The 22,969-nt window shown below is 44.9% G+C and overlaps 1 protein-coding gene across 2 annotated transcripts in view; it reads right to left on the reverse strand.

Annotated features, from left to right (window-relative positions):
* Positions 1-7,954: 7,954 nt before the first annotated feature.
* The window catches only part of peak1 (pseudopodium-enriched atypical kinase 1), a 260,008-nt gene continuing 244,993 nt past the window's right edge, over positions 7,955-22,969 (reverse strand). For both annotated transcript variants that reach the window (XM_071326886.1, XM_071326887.1), the window contains one exon: positions 7,955-13,132. In XM_071326886.1, the coding sequence (XP_071182987.1) occupies positions 11,801-13,132 (1,332 nt within the window). In that variant the 3' untranslated portion in view covers positions 7,955-11,800. The remainder of the gene's footprint in view (positions 13,133-22,969) is intronic.

A 22,969-nucleotide genomic window follows, 5' to 3' on the forward strand; every position in this document is an offset into this window, starting at 1 on the left:
ATAACTTTGAAAGTTTCTTCAAGTGCAGTCGCAAAAACCATCAAGCGCTATGATGAAACTGGCTATGAGGACCGCCACAGGAAAGGAAGACCCAGAGTTACCTCTGCTGCAGAGGATAAGTTCATTAGAGTTACCAGCCTCAGAAATAGCCCAAATAAATACTTCAGAGTTCAAGTAACAGACACATCTCAACATCAACTGTTCAGAGGAGACTGCGTGAATCAGGCCTTCATGGTCGAATTTCTGCAAAGAAACCACAAAGGACACCAATAAGAAAAAGACAACTTGCTTGGGCCAAGAAACACGAGCAATGGACACTAGACCAGTGGAAATCTGTTCTTTTGTCTGATGAGTCCAAATTTGAGATTTTTGGTTCCAACCGCTGTGCTTGTGATACGCAGAGTATGTGAACGGATGATCTCCACATGTGTGGTTCCTACCGTGAAGCATGGAGGTGATGGTGTGGGGGGGCTTGGCTGGTGACACTGTCTGTGATTTATTTAGAATTCAAAGCACACTTAACCAGCATGGCTACCACAGCATTCTGCAGCGATACACCATCCCATCTGGTTTGCGCTTAGTGGGACTATAATTTGTTTTACAGGAAAAGCATTCCAAGTAAAGCTGGTTGAGAGAATGCCAAGAGTGTGCAAAGTTGTCATCAAGGCAAAGGGTGGCTACTTTGAAGAATATATAATATATTTTCATTTGTTTAACACTTATTTGGTTACTACATGATTCCATGTGTTATTTCATAGTTTTGATGTTTTCACTATTATTCTACAATGTAGAAAATAGTAAAAAATAAAGAAAAACCCTTGAATGAGTAGGTATGTCCAAACTTTTGACTGGTACTGTAAAGTCAAAAGTTTGGACAGAACTAATCATTCAAGGTTTAACTTTTTTTTTTACTATTTTCTACAAATGTTAGAAGTAAGCCTTTTCCGAGCCAGAATGGCCCATAAAGGCAGGAGCCTATCTCCTGTTTCTGTAGCGTGTGGCAGCTGCCCAGGACAGGACGAGAGCTCAACTGTGTGCAAGGCTAGTGTGGTGTAATTAATTTTGGCTCTTATTCTGTGAGCGAGTCTATCTTTTATCCACTGATGGTAAAGCTGAGTGAATATAGATACTGTACACAGTTCAACACCCCTTCTCCATACGAAGATTTTCCCTATGTTCCATGGTATGCTTACTTTGTTAGCCTGGAAAGACTCCTCAGATGAAAGGCTTATGTTGAAGGCTCCGTTTCAGAGGAGGGTTTTCCAGTTACTACTGCCTAATAATCTGCAAACGGCAGACTTAATTGTTATTACTTATTACAGTACTAAATAATTTCTTAAAAAATAACAGTCAAATACCAGGGGCTGTATTATTGTGTGTCTGAGTACGAGTGCTGATTTAGGAACAGTTTTGCCTTTTAGATAACAATGAATAAGATTACTTGGACAGTGTGGGACCTGATCTTAGATCAGCACTCCTACTCCGAGACGCTTGATAGGGCACCCTGAGGTCTGAACAGATCTGTACAACAAAGTGTTCCGAATAAAAGCCATGAGAATATAGAAATAATGGGCTTCGACATCATGAATGGAAAGCTTATCCCCAACTAAAACATGAAGTCAGGTCAAATTCACTTGTCGCTCCATTTTTTTTTTTTTTTTGCATTTTCAACTCCTATGTATCCCTGCTGGGAATTTATTCACCTCCCAATTATAATTTTTTTACGAATAAATAACATCACCGCTTTTGTGAATTCATAGTTCTTAGTCACTTCTCGTCAAGCAGTAGACAGCCTACACACCTCTATCTGGAGGATAGACTCCGGGGGAGAGGGGCAGCTCACACGGTTCACTTCCCTCTCATATTTTATTGATTCTCTGCCTTGCTATTACGCAACGGACGGTTATGCAACTGAGCAATAACCTCCACGATAACACTGAGCTGGCATCATGAAACCCAGGTGTGAAACAACAGTCACCACACACACAACTGTAACTGGATTATATATGCAACACTTCGTTGTCCTCGATTAGATCTTGCCTAGAGCAGATCAAGAGTCTATAATCATACATTTAATTTCTGAGGGACTTGTGTGAGATCGAGATGCAGAAAGACTGACAGATAAACAGACGGACAAACATAGACAGGCAGGCAGACAAACAAGCGTTATTATGACACGACAGTCAATAGTGTGCTAGAGACTGTACGGACTGTTGCATCATAATAATGTTAGTCCATCAACCAGCTTCCAGCACTGACAACGCATCAATCTCCAACAGTCATTTTTTTTTAAACAATGGATTTGAGTGGATTTGAGGCTACAGGACCATGCCGTTGCCCCATAGGCTCCGTTGTCATATTTCGGGAACGTTTTCAAAATGTCTCCATCTTGTGGTCAATGCTGAGTAAATATTGATATCCAGTACTGTACAGTATGTTGTACTTTAAAATAAAATGTTAAACTGCCCAGCGAAAAAGCACTTCTAAAAGTTCCTTTCCTCTTAACTCATAGCCAAATAATGTTGTCGACTCATATATTGGTATTTCTGGACAAAGCATCAATTGGAGAGAAAAAAACACTTAAAAAAACCCCACCTCAAACATAAATCTCAAACAGACCTTTTCACAAAATCTTGCTATTTCCTCATAAAGGATGATGTCATCCTCCTGAGGAGGATGAGCTGGCCAATCAGCGATCTACTCACATTAATATTTGTAATGACCGGTATACGCCCACACCATTCTGTTGTTGGGTTCTCCCCATTTCTGATGTTAGTCTCCCGGGTGGCGCAGTGGTCTAGAGCACTGCATTGCAGTGCTAGCTGCGCCACCAGAGTCTCTGGGTTCACTCCCAGGCTGGGCTGGGTTCGCGCCCAGGCTCTGTCGCAGCCGGCCGCAACCGGGAGATCCGTGGGGCGACGCACAATTGGCATAGCATCGTCCGGTCACACTTTTGGTCACACTTCCGGGTTGGAGCGAGCGGTCGCACTTCGCACTTTGGTCCGCAGGTAGTATAACTTTTCATTACATTTCATTATAGTACAACGGTTTAATTTGTCTAATCTTAGCAATTTCTTCTTAGCTAGCTACATAGCCGTCTTTGTATCAAAGATAATTGCGTAACTATCGTATTTCGTCGTCCTAACGCAGTCAACACTGCTATCTGCCATCTGCCCAGCAGCTAGCCAGCTAGCAAACGTCCACCGTCTACCGAATAGCAGCACTTTGGTCCGCAGGTAGTATAACTTTTCATTACATTTCATTACATTTCATTATAGTACAACGGTTTAATTTGTCTAATCTTAGCAATTTCTTCTTAGCTAGCTACATAGCCGTCTTTGTATCAAAGATAATTGCGTAATTATCGTATTTCGTCGTCCTAACGCAGTCTACACTGCTATCTGCCATCTGCCCAGCAGCTAGCCAGCTAGCAAACGTCCACCGTCTACCGAATAGCAGCACTGTAGCAACTATTACACCCAACTGAACGACTTGATTAGTGTAGTGTTAGCTAGCTACATAGTTGTCTTTGCTGTCTTCGTATCCAAGATAATTGTGTAGTTTAGAGTGTGTAGTTTTAGAGTGATTATCTTAATTTACCGAGGCTAGCTAGCCAGCTATCTGTCGTCCTTAACGTAGGAGACACTGCTAGCTAGCCAACAGCTAGCCAACGTCTACCGAATAGAACTTCTGCACTCAACAACCCGGTCGCATTCCGCTTCGCTCCACAGGTAGTATCACATTTTCATTTCATTTCATTACAGTACAACGGTTTGATTTGTTTGATCGTAGCTAGCTACATAGCTAGCTACATAGCCGTCTTTGTATCAAAGATAATTGTGTAGTCTAGAGCGATTTTCTAGGTTAGCTAGCCAGCTATTGTCGTTCTTTTAACGCAACGTAACGTAATCAACACTGCTAGCTAGCCAGCTAGCCCCCGAATAGCAGCACTGTAGATACTATTACACTCAACGGAACGACTTGATTAGTGTAGTGTCAACAACGCAGCCACTGCCAGCTAGCCTACAAAGTCAACAACTGCCAGCTAGCCTACAAAGTCAACAACGCAGCCACTGCCAGCTAGCCTACTTCAGCAGTACTGTATCATCTTAATCATTTTAGTCAATAAGATTCTTGCTACGTAAGCTTAACTTTCTGAACATTCGAGACGCGTAGTCCACTTGCCACTCCAATCTCCTTTGCATTAGCGTAGTCTCTTCTGTAGCCTGTCAACTATGTGTCTGTCTATCCCTGTTCTCTCCTCTCTGCACAGACCATACAAACGCTCCACACCGCGTGGCATCGGCCACCCTAATCTGGTGGTCCCAGCGCGCACGACCCACGTGGAGTTCCAGGTCTCCGGTAGCCTCTGGAACTGCCGATCTGCGGCCAACAAGGCAGAGTTCATCTCAGCCTATGCCTCCCTCCAGTCCCTCGACTTCCTGGCACTGACGGAAACATGGATCACCACAGATAACACTGCTACTCCTACTGCTCTCTCTTCGTCCGCCCACGTGTTCTCGCACACCCCGAGAGCTTCTGGTCAGCGGGGTGGTGGCACCGGGATCCTCATCTCTCCCAAGTGGTCATTCTCTCTTTCTCCCCTTACCCATCTGTCTATCGCCTCCTTTGAATTCCATGCTGTCACAGTTACCAGCCCTTTCAAGCTTAACATCCTTATCATTTATCGCCCTCCAGGTTCCCTCGGAGAGTTCATCAATGAGCTCGATGCCTTGATTAGCTCCTTTCCTGAGGACGGCTCACCTCTCACAGTTCTGGGCGACTTTAACCTCCCCACGTCTACCTTTGACTCATTCCTCTCTGCCTCCTTCTTTCCACTCCTCTCCTCTTTTGACCTCACCCTCTCACCTTCCCCCCCTACTCACAAGGCAGGCAATACGCTCGACCTCATCTTTACTAGATGCTGTTCTTCCACTAACCTCATTGCAACTCCCCTCCAAGTCTCCGACCACTACCTTGTATCCTTTTCCCTCTCGCTCTCATCCAACACTTCCCACACTGCCCCTACTCGGATGGTATCGCGCCGTCCCAACCTTCGCTCTCTCTCCCCCGCTACCCTCTCCTCTTCCATCCTATCATCTCTTCCCTCTGCTCAAACCTTCTCCAACCTATCTCCTGATTCTGCCTCCTCAACCCTCCTCTCCTCCCTTTCTGCATCCTTTGACTCTCTATGTCCCCTATCCTCCAGGCCGGCTCGGTCCTCCCCTCCCGCTCCGTGGCTCGACGACTCATTGCGAGCTCACAGAACAGGGCTCCGGGCAGCCGAGCGGAAATGGAGGAAAACTCGCCTCCCTGCGGACCTGGCATCCTTTCACTCCCTCCTCTCTACATTTTCCTCTTCTGTCTCTGCTGCTAAAGCCACTTTCTACCACTCTAAATTCCAAGCATCTGCCTCTAACCCCAGGAAGCTCTTTGCCACCTTCTCCTCCCTCCTGAATCCTCCTCCCCCTCCCCCCCCTCTTCCCTCTCTGCAGATGACTTCGCCAACCATTTTGAAAAGAAGGTCGACGACATCCGATCCTCGTTTGCTAAGTCAAACGACACCGCTGGTTCTGCTCACACTGCCCCACCCTGTGCTCTGACCTCTTTCTCCCCTCTCTCTCCAGATGAAATCTCGCGTCTTGTGACGGCCGGCCGCCCAACAACCTGCCCGCTTGACCCTATCCCCTCCTCTCTTCTCCAGACCATTTCCGGAGACCTTCTCCCTTACCTCACCTCGCTCATCAACTCATCCCTGACCGCTGGCTACGTCCCTTCCGTCTTCAAGAGAGCGAGAGTTGCACCCCTTCTGAAAAAACCTACACTCGATCCCTCCGATGTCAACAACTACAGACCAGTATCCCTTCTTTCTTTTCTCTCCAAAACTCTTGAACGTGCCGTCCTTGGCCAGCTCTCCCGCTATCTCTCTCAGAATGACCTTCTTGATCCAAATCAGTCAGGTTTCAAGACTAGTCATTCAACTGAGACTGCTCTTCTCTGTATCACGGAGGCGCTCCGCACTGCTAAAGCTAACTCTCTCTCCTCTGCTCTCATCCTTCTAGACCTATCGGCTGCCTTCGATACTGTGAACCATCAGATCCTCCTCTCCACCCTCTCCGAGTTGGGCATCTCCGGCGCGGCCCACGCTTGGATTGCGTCCTACCTGACAGGTCGCTCCTACCAGGTGGCGTGGCGAGAATCTGTCTCCTCACCACGTGCTCTCACCACTGGTGTCCCCCAGGGCTCTGTTCTAGGCCCTCTCCTATTCTCGCTATACACCAAGTCACTTGGCTCTGTCATAACCTCACATGGTCTCTCCTATCATTGCTATGCAGACGACACACAACTAATCTTCTCCTTTCCCCCTTCTGATGACCAGGTGGCGAATCGCATCTCTGCATGTCTGGCAGACATATCAGTGTGGATGACGGATCACCACCTCAAGCTGAACCTCGGCAAGACGGAGCTGCTCTTCCTCCCGGGGAAGGACTGCCCGTTCCATGATCTCGCCATCACGGTTGACAACTCCATTGTGTCCTCCTCCCAGAGCGCTAAGAACCTTGGCGTGATCCTGGACAACACCCTGTCGTTCTCAACCAACATCAAGGCGGTGGCCCGTTCCTGTAGGTTCATGCTCTACAACATCCGCAGAGTACGACCCTGCCTCACACAGGAAGCGGCGCAGGTCCTAATCCAGGCACTTGTCATCTCCCGTCTGGATTACTGCAACTCGCTGTTGGCTGGGCTCCCTGCCTGTGCCATTAAACCCCTACAACTCATCCAGAACGCCGCAGCCCGTCTGGTGTTCAACCTTCCCAAGTTCTCTCACGTCACCCCGCTCCTCCGCTCTCTCCACTGGCTTCCAATTGAAGCTCGCATCCGCTACAAGACCATGGTGCTTGCCTACGGAGCTGTGAGGGGAACGGCACCTCAGTACCTCCAGGCTCTGATCAGGCCCTACACCCAAACAAGGGCACTGCGTTCATCCACCTCTGGCCTGCTCGCCTCCCTACCACTGAGGAAGTACAGTTCCCGCTCAGCCCAGTCAAAACTGTTCGCTGCTCTGGCCCCCCAATGGTGGAACAAACTCCCTCACGACGCCAGGACAGCGGAGTCAATCACCACCTTCCGGAGACACCTGAAACCCCACCTCTTTAAGGAATACCTAGGATAGGATAAAGTAATCCTTCTCACTCCCCCCCCCCCTTAAAAGATTTAGATGCACTATTGTAAAGTGGCCGTTCCACTGGATGTCATAAGGTGAATGCACCAATTTGTAAGTCGCTCTGGATAAGAGCGTCTGCTAAATGACTTAAATGTAATGTAAATGTCCGGGTTAGGGAGGGTTTGGCCGGTAGGGAGGGTTTGGCCGGTAGGGATATCCTTGTCTCAGTATGTTAAAAAATGTAATAAAATGTAATAAAATGTATGCACTCTACTGTACGTCGCTCTGGATAAGAGCGTCTGCTAAATGACTAAAATGTAAAAATGTAAATGTAATGTTTCCATCATTATGACCAACATATCCAGATGCCACAAGTGTCTTTAAGCTCTGTACATACAGAGCTTATATGAGACTGACTTATATGAGACTGACAATGAACAAGTGTTCAACTCACACAGATGAACTGATAAAACCCACAGTTGCTCAATAGCCTAGAGTAGCTTCTCCCCAGTGTGTCATCTTCATTTGCCCCGATAATCTGAAAGCACAGAAGACGTGAAAGCAACATAATGGTTAACTACAAGGTATTACCTTTCTCCAGTCTTGCTTTTGTTACAGCAGCGCAAATAAATGGAAAGGAGTCAAGGGGAGGATCCTACCTCATAAGGAAGCCAACTAGACTAATCGGGATGCAGCCCTTGTATTAGTCAGTTGTTACACTTCATCACCACAAGAGGGACGTGCAAGCGGCTGACACAGATTGGCAATAATGGGGTCTCACACACAAGGTATATAAAAACATACATTTATTGTTGTGTTACTATCGGTTACTTGATCAACAATAAAATGGCAATAGGCCAAGAGATATACACATATATAGAAAGCCAAGAGAGTTTACTTTTTATGTTCAGTGGCGATTAAAATGCAATGATAAAAAACTGCAAAACTCACTGTTGGCAACACTATCCATGAACAATGCGTTTTTTAATCGTGTTTGTTATTCATTCAAAAACCCTCCTCCCAACTGGCTGTTAAAGTAGTTTAACTCGATCATTTACAAGAGGGAAAAATACTGTACATGAATCTGTATGCAAACACTCTTTTTCCAAAAGGTGAGAACACTATAGTTTTATAATAACATTCTTCTGGACAGAAAAAACAATTCACCAGTTTTCTCCCAAAACAAACGAGACAAAAAAGTAAAGCTGATGCATGGTATCTCGTCTGTCGTGACAGACCGATAGTGGTGCACTGTAAATTCTGTAAATAGTGTAGATTAAAGATTACATTAGATAATATAAATGTTGACTCTAGATACAAGGACAGCCACCAGTGCAGTCCACATGCATTCCTCAGTGGCCTGGACTCTTCGACCCGAAGTCACCATTCGATGTCCTTGACATCACATCTGACCCTATATCTAAATACACAGGATCCCTTCCTCACAGTAGTTCCCAGTAGTTCTCCCCCACTGACCTAGCTAGTGAGTGGCTGGCTGCCATGTCACGTTATTCATTTGGATATACAGAAAGGAAACCATGGCAGAGTTTGGCCATCTTCTCACAGGACGCTGTTAGATGAGTAGAGGTGAATAAAGTAAAACAGTTAAATACTTACTAAGAGAAACCAAACCTGCATGGACACGCACCCGATGACCAAACATTACAAGCGGAATCCAAAAATATGTGTTTCAGAGTCATACACCTGTTGTGTTTGGAAACCAAATAGTCTGTTGTGCAATGCGTGTAGTAAACCCCATTAGATCTGATATGCCGGAGGCCATTGCACACTCCTATTGTGGATATATAAATCTAGAGAGGTACAGAAAAAAAACATCCGGGTACTCTGCTGGGTATTTGTGTCACGCTATCAATTATAATTTTGACATGATATAACCCTTAATTATAGGAATCTGCCGTGTCGAACTAGCACTGCTAGAGACGTCAACCTGTGAGTCCAAAGTATGTGGGATCTGCCGAAACCGCTCACATTGTTCAAACCACAAAAGCACACAAACGGTCTCCATTGTCTTCAGTAAGCTTCCCTAAACTGATAGAAGCAAAGCCAACGTAAGCCATCTATTTCAGTTGCATTGATTCCAGGCAGACGGACACAGGCCATAAAGCCAAATGCTCATTCATTTGGCTATAAAGGACCACAAGCTGACTGTGTGCAGTGGTATCGCCAATGCTGATGAGGCAGAGGGATGGCTATGTATCTGCAACAGTTGTAGTGAGTTCCCATGGCAGCCCATAAAACGGATATATAGTGATGGGACAATAGGCGTGTGAATCTCAGTGGTTGGGTGGTGTGGTTAGATGTTGCAGGAAGCAGGGTTTAAGGCAGTGGCCATTCTCTATTGATCGGGAACGCTTATCATGTATAGTGGTTAACTAGGCGAAACGCCCCAAAACGGAGGCTGAGTGGCTAACACAGTCTATTGGGAATAATACGTCCAGGTTCATGGGATCCTTTTAGTTCCAAACGAAGCTTCACTCCAGTCCAGAGAGACTCCTACATTCCACGTGCTGCTGCTGAGCACACCTACCGCCTGTTTCTTTCCACGAGGGCTGGAACTAGCCTGGTTAATCCAGACGGAACAGTGTTACCAGGCTAGAACGGCTTTTTATCACGACCTGTTCTCCGCTTCGCTTCTACCTTTCCATTCCGCGCGTACGAACGCTTCGAGTTCTACTGAATGTGCGAACATTGATCCTGTCACCCAGGCCAGAAGCAGTCAATTAGAAACACATAGGCATCTTACATTAACAAATAAAATGAAGAGAGAAAAAAAAGTAGAATTAAAGACTACAAACAAATACAAAAAAGAAAACCCAACAAGCCGTCCCTGAAACATCAAAGTCCCTCTACGCGCTGCAATAATGTTGTCCTAGCTCCCCACAACAAGTTCCACATCGGGGTTGTTTCCAGCTGAACGTCATTGCCAGTTATGTGCCAGAAATAATAATGGAAGCGAGAATAACTGAAAAGTGATAAAAGTTGGCTACGTACATGTTTAAGTACAGTCATTTTCATAGTTAATGATAACATTTGACATTAATTGCACATATCAAAAGGAAAACTAGTGTTTGACCACGAAACACACAACTAAAACAGACTTCCTAGTATTCTAAGTTCTGGCTCTGCTTAAAAACGAGCAAATTACACTGGGAGCGCTTTCATGTCTGACTACTGTCTAACTTCGCATCAATGGTACTACGAAGCGACATGGCAGCCTGGTTGATTGCAGAATCATGTACTGTATTTACGCAGTGGTAAGGACACTTCAAATGACTGTGTTACAACGCATTCACCTTGACGAACTGAAACAGACGCCTCTTATATAAACATCCAAAAGGTTGTCGCCATCAATGTATTCCTCACAATTGTCAAAATGGAGACTGCGGGGGGCAGGACTTTGGCGATTTCTCAGTTTGCATAACACACTTGGTGGTTGAAAAAGAATTCCAACGATGTACCTAAGAATAAAGAGCTTTTGCCTCCTTATTGGGTGGTTGAGTTCATGGTGGAGGAGAAGACGTAATGCTAAATTTGGGCTGGGTGTCTGTCCTCCTTGGGGAACTGAGGAGCCTGTATTCTTCATTCTTAATCAATCGTCCTTGGAGCCTCAACCCTCCCTTCCCCCCCCCCCCCCCTCAGTAATGGTTGACAGTGAAAGGGAGTGGGCGAGGGCTAAGAAGATTATTGGGGATGTTTAGACTAGGACTGAGCTGTAGCCTTGGGGCAAGCTTGACCACTACACTATGCACGTTGACATTCTATCTTGAAATCCATTCAAAGCTAAACGCAACTGCATTATTCAAACGTCCTAGTTCAAGGTGACAGCTCTAGTTAGGATAGCTCTGATCTGAAGGCTAAATCCCTCTGAATTCCCTATAGGACTCATGTCTTTGAGACAGTTTTGAGAGGTGGCTAGACAAACACACAGACAACAAGGGGATGTCAGAGCAACTGGAGCCAGCAGAGATTGGCTGGGCTATGTGGTCACTATCACTAGGCTTATATCCAGTCCCAGTGCTGCCGCATTACTGTCACATACTGTGAACTGAACAACAAACCCTGGCAAAGAGGACCTGTGTAATAATTGGCTAATAATGTGAAAGTAGACTCAAGTCTGAGGAGATTGGATTTTCAGATCGGGGGCCCATTGAATTGAATGTGGAGATAACCTGTTGCTGTGGCAACTCCAGCTGAGAGCAATTCAAGCATCCTTTTTGACGGTTTTTTCCTACTTGTTCATTGAAGCTCATTGAGATTTTACCAAGCGAGGACTATTTGCCAGTTAGTTTGTAGTATCAAAGTACTTTTTGTCTCATCCGAGTACTTCATCGTACATTGAGGCAGGTTTAATTTGATAACACACACCCCCTACACTTTTTCCCACCAAAAGAAAAGATACACTGGTGAAACAACTGAGCACTGCATACAATGTCATAGTTCACAATAAGGCTAATGATTTATTACAGTTTTTACCATAGATTTTCCGCTCATGGTTTGGTTGCGTTGTTGAAGGGATAGGACAGAGACGAGAGGGGAAGTGTAAGATCTGTTAGCATTACGACACGAGTCTAGAGAGAATTGGATGAGCGGTGAGTAGCTAGTGAGTAATGGAGCTCAGAGCGGTTGGGAGTGGGTCAGGTGTTGGGATTGGGTTAGGTGCTGCTGAGACTGGGTCAGATGCTGGGACTGTGAGTGTTGCTGCTGGAGGATGCGCACCACTCGGCTGAGCGTGTCTGTGGTCGCGAAGGCCAAGTACTTGCAGCACAGCCAATCCTCCAGGCTCACGCCACAGCCCGTGTCCAGTGAGCGCTCTGCGAACTTGATCATCATCAGCGTCCTCTTCAGGTCCAGCCAGTTCTGGAGGATGGTCTCGTGCTGGCTGGAGTTGGTGCCTGAAGTCTGGCCACCGGTGTAGCTGAGTGCCTGGAAGAGGTCCTCACGGGGCCCCCAGAGCAGACACTGCAGGCAGGCCCTGGCCTCGGCCATCTGGATCCTTTCCGAGGGGTTGACGGTGAGCAGGAGGCTGGCCAGCTGCTGCAGGCCCTGGGAGTAGAGGGAGCGGGCTGGGAGTGGCGGCAGGTCAGCCCAGGTGTACTCCCTCTCCTTCAGCTCGGGTGTCTCCTCGAAGGGGTTGGGCCGGTGCAGCATCTCGTAGATGAGGATGCCCGTCTGGAACTCGTCGCACTTGCGATACTGCGTCGCTGTGACAATCTCGGGCGCCAGTCGCGACTGGTTGCACAGCGCGCTGGGGTCCACCACCAGGGGGCTCTTCTGCTTGGCCTGGGAGAAGTTGCTTATGATGAGGCGGGCAGGGCAGGTGGCGTTGGTGGCCGTGTTGGCAGCACCTGCCCCGGAGGTGGCACTGTTGCTGCTGTTATTGTTGGGCTCGAGCAGGTCCAAGTTCCAGGGGTTTCCCGGGTGACAGTGCACCAGCAGCAGGTTTTCCAGACGCAGGTCACAGTGGGTCACGTGGTAGGGCTTCATGTGTTCCAGGCCCGAGCACAGCTGTAAAAGCAGCAGGCACACCTGACGTTCGTACAGGTCCGGGTTGCGGGCGTGCCGGACTGCGCCCTCCCGGACGAAGTCAGCAACGGTCTGGAAGGGCACCTCACGGGTGATCACCACCACTCGGCTGCGCAGGCGGCCGGTGGTGCCCATATGGTGGCCTGGGATCTGGGCCTCCTCGGCATGCCTGTTCTGCATGGCATTTGTTGTTTCGACAGTCTCCTTCTTCCTCCTTGACTCCTTATCCTTTGTCTCTTTCTGCCCTTCCTCATTGTCCTCCTCTTCCTCCTCTTCCTCCTCCCAGGGCAGCAGGCGGGGGGGGACGTCGGCCAGGAAGTGGCCACAGTCCTGCTGGATGTTGAAGTGGAGTGCAAGGCTCTGTCTCACCGCCAGGCTGTGGAAAAACTGCTGCTGGTTCTCCTTCACATTACACCGACAGATCTGGAGAGAGGGAGAAAGAGAAAGGCTGTCAACATCTACAACAATTTCCACTACTAAGATATGTACAGTTGCTAGAGAAAGTTTACACACCCCTTGCACAGTCTTCACATGTTCTACCTTTTAATTTCATCTAAAAGGGGATTATACTCAATTTTTCCCCCCATCGATCTACACAACCTACTCCACATTTTCAAAATGAAAGAAAAATCATATAAATTGCATATGTCTTCACACCCCTGCCACTTAAGGATCCGCCCTTTTTAAAATTTTCACCTAAAATGACATACCCAAATCTAACTGCCTGTAGCTCAGGACCTGAAGCAAGGATATGCATATTTGAAAGGAAAAACTTTGAAGTTTGTGGAAATCTTAAATTAATGTAGGAGAATATAACATTAGATCTGGTAAAAGATAATACAAAGAAAAAAACATGTATTTTTTTTGTACCGTCATCTTTGAAATGCAAGAGAAAGGCCATAATGTATTATTCTAGCCTAGGCGCAATTCAGATTTTGGCCACTAGATGGCAGCAGTGTTTGTGCAACGGTTTAGACTGATCCAATGAACCATTGCTTATCTGTTCAAAATGTTGTATCAAGACTGACCAAATGTGCCTAATTGGTTTATTAATACATTTTCAAGTTCATAACTGTGCACTCTCCTCAAACAATAGCATGGTATTATTTCACTGTAATAGCTACTGTAAATTGGACAGTGTCGTTAGATTAACAAGAATTTAAGCTTTCTGCCAATATCAGATATGTCTATGTCCTGGGAAATGTTCATGCTAATCACATTAGCCTACGTTAGCTCAACCGTCCCGCACCTTTGGCAGCCATAACAGCTGTGAATCATTTTTATTCTACCAACTTTGTACAACTCTTAGGGCAACATACAGTGCATTCAGAAAGTATTCAGACCCTTCCCTTTCTCCACATTTTGCTACGTTACAGCCTTATTCTAAAATTGATTAAATATTTTTTCCCCTCATGAATCTACACACAATACCCCATAATGACAGAGTCAAAGCAGGTATTTAGACATTTTTGCAAATGCATTAAAAATAAAAAACAGAAATACTTAATTACATAAGTATTCAGACTCGAAATTGAGCTCAGGTGCATTCTGTTTCCATTGATCATCCGTGATATGTTTCTACAACTTCATTGGAGTCACCTATGGTAAATGCAATTGATTTGGTAAGGCACACACCTGTCCATATAAGGTCCCACAGTTGACAGTGCATGTCAGAGCAAAAACCAACCCACGAGGTCGGAGGAATTGTCCGTAGAGCTCTGAGACAGGATTGTGTCGAGGCACAGAACTGGGAAGGGTACCAAAACATTTCTGCAGCATTGAAGGTCCCCAAGAACACAGTGGCCTCCATCATTCTTAAATGGAACTAGTTTAGAACCACCGAGACTCTTCCTAGAGATAGCCACCCGTCCAAACTGAGCAATCGGGGGAGAAGGGCCTTAGTCAGGGAGGTGACCAAGAACCCGATGGTCATTCTGACGGAGTTCCTCTGTGGAGATGGGAGAACCTTCAAGAAGGACTTATCTCTGCAGCACTCCACCAATCAGGCCTTTATGGTAGAGTGGCCAGACGGAAGCCACTCCTCAGTAAAAAGGCACGACAGCCAACTTGGAGTTTGCCAAAAGGCACCTAAAGACTCGCAGACTATGAGAAACAAGATTCTCTGGTCTGATGAAACAAAGATTGAACTCTTTGGCCTGAATGCCGAATGCCAAGCGTCACGTCTGGGGTACCACCCTACGGTGAAGCATGGTGGTGGCAGCATCATGCTGTGGGGGTATTTTTCAGCCGCAGGGACTGGGAGACTAGTCAGGATTGAGGGAAAGATTTTTTTGTTGTTGTCATTTTTACCCCTTTTTCGTGATATCCAAATTGGTGGTTACAGTTGCTGCAACTCCCATACGGATTCGGGAGAGGCGAAGGTTGAGAAGCATGTGTCCTCCGAAACACAACCCTGCCAAGCTGCACTACTTCTTGACACACTGCTCGCTTAACCCGGAAGACAGCCACACCAATGTGTCAGAGGAAACTATGTACAACTGACGACCATGTCAGTGTGCATGCACCCGACCCGCCACAGGAGTCGCTAAACGCGAATGGACAAGGACATCTCGGCCGGCCAAACCCTCCCCTAACCCGCCCGACGCTGGGCCAATTGTGCACCGCCTCATGGGTCTCCCGGTCACGGCCGGCTGCGACACAGCCCGGGATCGAACCCGGATCTGTAGTGACGCCGTATGCGCTGCGAAACAGAGCCGTAGACCGCTGCGCCACTCGGGAGGCCCCAAGGGAAAGATGAATGACACAAAGTACAGTGATATCTTTGATGAAAACGTGCTCCAGAGCGCTCAGAACGTCAGACTGGGGCGAAGGTTCACCATCCAACAGGACAATGACCCTAAGCACACAGCCAAGACAACGCAGGAGTGGCTTCGGGAAAAGTGTCTGAATGTCGTTGAGTGGCCCAGCCAGAGCCCGGACTTGAACCCAATCGAAGATCTCTGAGGAGAGGATCTACAGAGAAGAATGGGAGAAACTCCCCAAATACAGGTGTGCCAAACTTGTAGCGTCGTACCCAAGACTTGAGAATGTAATTGTTGCCAAAGGTGCTTCAAAGGGTCTGAATACTTATGTAAATGTGATTTCAGTCTTTATTTTTAATACATTTACAAATACTTCAAAAACATATTTTTGCTTTGTCATTATGGGGTGTAGCTTGTTGAGGGAAAAAAAACAATGTATTACATTTTAGAATAAGGCTGTAACGTAACAAAATGTGGAAAATGTGAAGGGGTCTGAATACTTTCAGAATACACTGTATATCCATTGTTTTGTCAAAATTGCTCAAGCTCAGTAAATTTGGTTGGGAATCATTGATGGACAGCGATATTCAAACCTTATCTCTGATTTTTTTTAAAGCAGATTTAAGTCAGGACGGAGACTGGACCATTCAGGAACACTCAACACATCTTGGAAAGGCATTCTGGTGTGTAGACTTTCACTTGGCACAGTATTTCAGTCATGATACACAAAGATATCAATACGGAAGCCCAGTTTTTAGATAGTCTAAAGCAGGGCTGCTTTTGAGTGGGCGAGTGTGGAGCAGAGCATTTTTTATTTATTTATTTAACCTTTATTTAACTTGGGAAGTCAGTTAAGAACAAATTCTTATTGACAATGATGGCCTACACCTGCCAAACCCGGACGATGCTGGGCCAAGTGTGCGCCGCCCTATGGGACTCCCAATCACAGCCGCTTGTGATACAGCCTGGACTCCAACCAGGGTGTCGGTAGTGACGCCTCTAGCACTGAGGTGCAGTGCCTTTCTCCGGCTCTGGGCATGCTCGGCCTAGCATTTTCTATTTCCTTTATCACTATTCTTTTAATTCAGCCTATCCGGTTGTAATTGTTTAGCCTACCCCACCCACACTAGCCTATATGTAGTGTCTATTCTACTTTCTACCATTAGGATATATGTAGATTCTATTTTGAAGGACTTCAAATGCATTAGTGGATTTTTTTAGGTAGGCAATACATAGGCTACTGTAAAATGTATTTGAGTTTTTCTTGGAGTAGAAACACCATAATATAAATCTATTTAATTAAGCTAAAATATATTAAATAAATCCTAAACAATAAAGGCAAGTATCAGCTTCTTTTCATAAATAAAAGGGAATAAATAATCTCAAACTGCAGCGGGTAAATGATTTGGCCACAGATGATTGGAGAAAGAAAGCAAGTAGCCAGCCAGTATGGTGCAATAAACTTTGGTGAACTATTTACCGGAAATATATACATATAGGAACAAATCAGCCAGAATACCAGGATGCACCGTGCTTCGACTACTAACTCATACACACATTACATCTGAAACGGTTCATTAGAGACGGCAACCCGTCAGTACCCACAAAGTGTGTTTAGGGCTACATCCACCTGGGCCTATGTCCCGCTCTGAAAAACAAGCCCTTAGATCTCCGGAATGACACCTCTATAGTTATAGGGAGGTGCTGTCATTGTACACGACTACACTGTCTATAATACTGAAGTACCTAGGCAACTGTATGGTCAGACGTTCTATAAAAAGACTCACTACAAACACCACTGAGAGCATGCGCAATGGTGATACCAACAGAAGAGAACACAGATTATTGGTGCATAAAACAGCTCCACGGCAGTATTTTTAGTAATATCAGACCAGGTTTAGCAGAATACGACATTACACCCTACAGTGTTAAAACAGCAACCCCAGTGTTTAGTGTATAAAACCTAAATGCCTTTCGCATTTAAACAGTGTTACACAAAAGTGTTTAGTTATGTGTTCAGATCCTAAACACTTGGTTTTACAGTGAAAGCAATTCCCTTAGGAATTCACGTTACATCCCTACATTGATTGTATTGATGGAAAAAAATTGATTTACCCTGTGTACACACATTTCATTCTCGCTCACAATCAAGGACGGCTGTGTATTCCCTCCAGCAGTGAAGTGTAGCACTCTGTAGCCATGTGAGACTGTCCTACTGGACTCTGTGCCGGTCCCTACTTACTCTGTAGCCATGTGAGACCGTCCTACTGGACTCTGTGCCGGTCCCTACTTACTCTGTAGCCATGTCAGACTGTCCTACTGGACTCTGTGCCGGTCCCTACTTACTCTGTTGCCATGTGAGACTGTCCTACTGGACTCTGTGCCGGTCCCTACTTACTCTGTAGCCATGTCAGACTGTCCTACTGGACTCTGTGCCGGTCCCTACTTACTCTGTAGCCATGTGAGACTGTCCTACTGGACTCTGTGCCGGTCCCTACTTACTTCGTAGCCATGTGAGACTGTCCTACTGGACTCTGTGCCGGTCCCTACTTACTCTGTAGCCATGTGAGACTGTCCTAATGGACTCTGTGCCGGTCCCTACTTGCCATGTGAGGCTGTCCTACTGGACTCTGTGCCGGTCCCTACTTACTCTGTAGCCATGTGAGACTGTCCTACTGGACTCTGTGCCGGTCCCTACTTACTCTGTAGCCATGTGAGACTGTCCTACTGGACTCTGTGCCGGTCCCTACTTACTCTGTAGCCATGTGAGACTGTCCTACTGGACTCTGTGCCGGTCCCTACTTACTCTGTAGCCATGTGAGACTGTCCTACTGGACTCTGTGCCGGTCCCTACTTACTCTGTAGCCATGTGAGGCTGTCCTACTGGACTCTGTGCCGGTCCCTACTTACTCTGTAGCCATGTGAGACTGTCCTACTGGACTCTGTGCCGGTCCCTACTTACTCTGTAGCCATGTGAGACTGTCCTACTGGACTCTGTGCCGGTCCCTATTTAAAAGTAATAGATTTTTGAGAAATAGCATCCATACACGGCGGCTGCTTCATCAATGTATTTTTCAATGTTATGCTTTTTAAATATATTCCATTCTCCTTTCTCTTGTTTATATTATGGCTATATTCCCACTAACACTCCTTTATGTAATCAAGCTTTTTAAAATGTGCATTTTTCTGTCTTTATAATAATAATAATAAAACTAATATTTCATTTGTAGCGAGCATTTCCCACGCTCAATGCACATGTGAAGGCTGTTGGTGTTTGCTGTGCGCAAATCATTTGATCGCTGGATCTTGATTTCATTTATTCCCTTTTATTCATGAAAAAAAAAGCTGATACTGGCCTTTAGTATTTACAATTTGTTGAAGATATTTGAGCTTAATTAAAATGTATTTATATTATGGTGTTTCCATTCCAAGAAAAAACAATATACATTTTACAGTAGCCTATGTATTGCCTACCTAAAACCTCCATTTATCGTAGAAAGTAGAATATAAACTATATATAGGCTACTGTGGGTGGGGTAGGCTAAATAATGACAACTGAATAGGCCTAATTAAAATAATAGTGATAAAGGAAATGATCAATGCTAGGCAGAGAATGCCCAGAGCTTGTGGCTGAGCATTACCAGAGCAAAATTAGAGGTCAAATTACGCTCTGCTCCTCGCTCCACACTTGCCCACTTACACACTCTGGCATTCAAAAGCAGCACGGTTTTAGGCTATCAAAGAACTGTCAATCATATCAATGGATGGCTGCAGGAATCATTACACGGTCTGACGAGCTGCATAACAAATGAGGCCTAATTAGGCAAAGAACAATTAAGCCATTTTAAAGAGATACTAAGTTATTCAAATAATAGACGGCGTGGTTCAAACGCAATCATTCCAAGAGGCTACTTTTTTCTATAACTTGTCCTTGTGGTAAAAAATGATGTGGGTAAAACAAAGTGAGAATTAAAAGTACGAATCTCGGAGCATCGTAGCACCACTAGGTGCAAAAACTCGACTTACCCAGTTGCGGCCCAATTTTTGGAAGCAAACCATTCGATTTCGTCCCTACGTTATATCGGCATCGAACATGTCACCCTCCCTAGGAGAGGGGGTGAACCTCGACAATTTATTGTTAAAATGAGAGGCTGCCTGGATCTTTAATTAAAAGACCATTGCTTCTCTCGCTCTCAACGCAGACTTTGATCTGAAGCCATTCTTGTGATTGTGATTTTGCTATTGTAGGCCTATGTTGCTAAATTGTATCTATAAATCGTATGCTATCCATTCATGTTTTTGGTACGTTATTTTTATATCTGAGAATTAACCAATGATATCAGGCCACACCCGGCCATGATTACAGACACGTATGTGTGTCCTTTGACACTATATAAACTAGTGACCTGCAGTGTTTGTCATTATACCCTGATGAAGACAGCTTGTCTGTTGAAACATTGGATATTAGGTTATAATTTTTTTGCATCTGAGCTCCTAGAGTGTGCGGCTCTCCTTAAAATTTTTCAAGTGTTCTACTCCGCTAGCCAGCACCTCGCCTAAACAGGTGTGCGTTTCTTTCGACCTCTAGATGACTTTTTTTTGTTTTGCCTTGAGCTTCAGGGTTTTTGTATTTTCATGTATTTTTATGCTAAAGATGCGGCAATGGCTTCGGACTTTTGTGAACGCACTAGACTAAAGTACAGAGGCGTCACACGCCTCATACAATATGCATTAACCAAATCCAAAACGAGAGCTCTCCAAAACTTTGCAAGAAATAGAATTTCCTCTAAGGGTCCATGATCAACATATGAACATTTTTTGTTATTGTTGAAGAGGCCCTGATAGAGCACTATCAGATTGTGAAAAACATACTTCTGTAACTTCAGTCAGAAAATGTTTTGCTCTCTCTCTCTAAATCCACAGGGAAGGTCCAGAGAAAGAGAGATTCTCTATGTCTCGTCCCTTTCTTCCGATGTGCATCATTGTTCCATTTCATCATCTTGTGCATAGCTGCGAGAGGAGAGCGCACGCTTGTCACAGGCATTGGCGGGAGCGCTTCTCTTCTCATAAACCCCCAGGGACACCATGTGCAGCTCACTGTCGCTCTCATTCTCCCCACTTTGATCAAAGCACACAGAACACAGGGAGCAGTCATTCTCCCACAGGCCACATTCTCTGACTGCAGCACCCTGACTGAGACAATCAAAGGAACTGAATACAGATGTAGTGGGCAGTGGTTCATTTGACATGTATATACGATCATATAAATGCCTCACGTGCGGCTTAGCAATACGACGAAGCAATTAGCCTATTAAAAGGTTTATCTGACTCCATAAAGATGATTTAGCAATATGCAATAACACTACAGTTGAGTTACAGTAATAGGCAATGTCTGAGAATGGAATTCTAAATACAAGTGTATTTCATTACTTTGTCAAATGAATAGATTCATATAAAAGGAATACCCTTAAACAAGGCAATACTGACATTAACAAAGCATAATTCTAGGCATGAACAAAGAGATGCCTACTAGGCCAGAGGCCTAGGAAATGAGAATTGATCATACGACCTTCCTCCATTAACTGGAAACGGGATAAGAGAGAGAAAAAGCATTTCATTCCAACTATAACATCTGAAACTGTAACCTTTCAACCCAAAACCAACCGCCATTCACCAATCAAACCATGCCAAGTTTACAGTAACCTAAACACTCCCAGGCCCTATCTCCACAGGGGGCCACATCATTTAAGAGCTTGTGTGGGGGATTAGACCAATGTAAATAAAACAGAAATCCCGAGAGGACAATAAAACCTCAGAGAAATTTAGAGTTCACCCTGTCCAGATTCAAGTTAGCACAGAAATCATCCATCCATATAGACAGCATCAGAGTTATCCCTAGGGAACAGTAACTACAGAGATCACACATCCATATAGACAGCATCAGAGTTATCCTCAGAGAACAGTTACCACAGAGATCATACACCCATATAGATACCATCAGAGTTATCCCTAGTGAACAGTAACTACAGAGATCATACATCCATATAGATACCATCAGAGTTATCCCTAGTGAACAGTAACTACAGAGATCATACATCCATATAGACAGCATCAGAGTTATCCTCAGTGAACAGTTACCACAGAGACCATACATCCATATAGACAGCATCAGAGTTATCCTCAGAGAACAGTTACTACAGAGATCATACCCCCATATAGATACCATCAGAGTTATCCTCAGAGAACAGTTACTACAGAGATCACACATCCATATAGACAGCATCAGTTATCCCTAGTGAACAGTAACTACAGAGATCACACATCCATATAGACAGCATCAGTTATCCCTAGTGAACAGTAACTACAGAGATCACACATCCATATAGACAGCATCAGTTATCCCTAGTGAACATTAACTACAGAGATCACACATCCATATAGACAGCATCAGTTATCCCTAGTGAACAGTAACTACAGAGATCATACATCCATATAGACTGCATCAGTTATCCCTAGTGAACATTAACTACAGAGATCACACATCCATATAGACAGCATCAGTTATCCCTAGTGAACAGCAACTACAGAGATCATACATCCATATAGACAGCATCAGGTATCCCCAGTGAACAGTAACTACAGAGATCATACATCCATATAGACAGCATCAGTTATCCCTAGTGAACAGTAACTACAGAGATTATACATCCATATAGACTGCATCAGTTATCCCTAGTGAACATTAACTACAGAGATCACACATCCATATAGACAGCATCAGTTATCCCTAGTGAACAGTAACTACAGAGATCATACATCCATATAGACTGCATCAGAGTTATCCTCAGTGAACACGTTTTAGAAAGGATAATTATATAGTATCCATGGTTGGTATCTATCACTCAGTCCTCTGGATACTGTAACAGAGATACATTTTGGCTGCTCAGAGGGCATTGTCCTTTGTTTCTGGACCATTTGCCATGCAATGGTTTAAACAGGGAGAAATATAGTACAGCATAACCCCTGGGCTTTCAGTTGTACTATAGTTGTACAATAGTTTTATTTCATATTGGTGAGCTGTTACTGGATGGTTATTACAATAACAAATTAATGTTGTGGCTCTGTCAAAAATCGACACTCCGGAAACCTCTGAATATGTCATTCAGAATATTTTTTGGGGGACTGTACAGGTTGATGTTTAAATTCTAACATTGTGTCTATTTTGGGCAAATCAATGTTCGTCTGAAAGTTTGCCTACTTGGGAAACAGGACAACAAATCTAGAAGTGCACACTGATGACTAAACTAAAACAGAATGGACATACAACAACTTCGTCTAAACAGTAATAGGCATTCGTTGTCCGTCCTTTGAATTTAAAATAATAGGTATGAGTGACCCTGACAGTTCTATATAGCCTAGAGCTATATTTATTTATTTCCTTACTTTCCTCATCACTTTTGTTATGAGATGATGAGAGTCAGTGTGACAGTTTATTTGC

The sequence above is a fragment of the Salvelinus alpinus genome, chromosome 9 (genome assembly GCF_045679555.1).
Source record: "Salvelinus alpinus chromosome 9, SLU_Salpinus.1, whole genome shotgun sequence".
Lineage (NCBI taxonomy): Eukaryota > Metazoa > Chordata > Actinopteri > Salmoniformes > Salmonidae > Salvelinus > Salvelinus alpinus.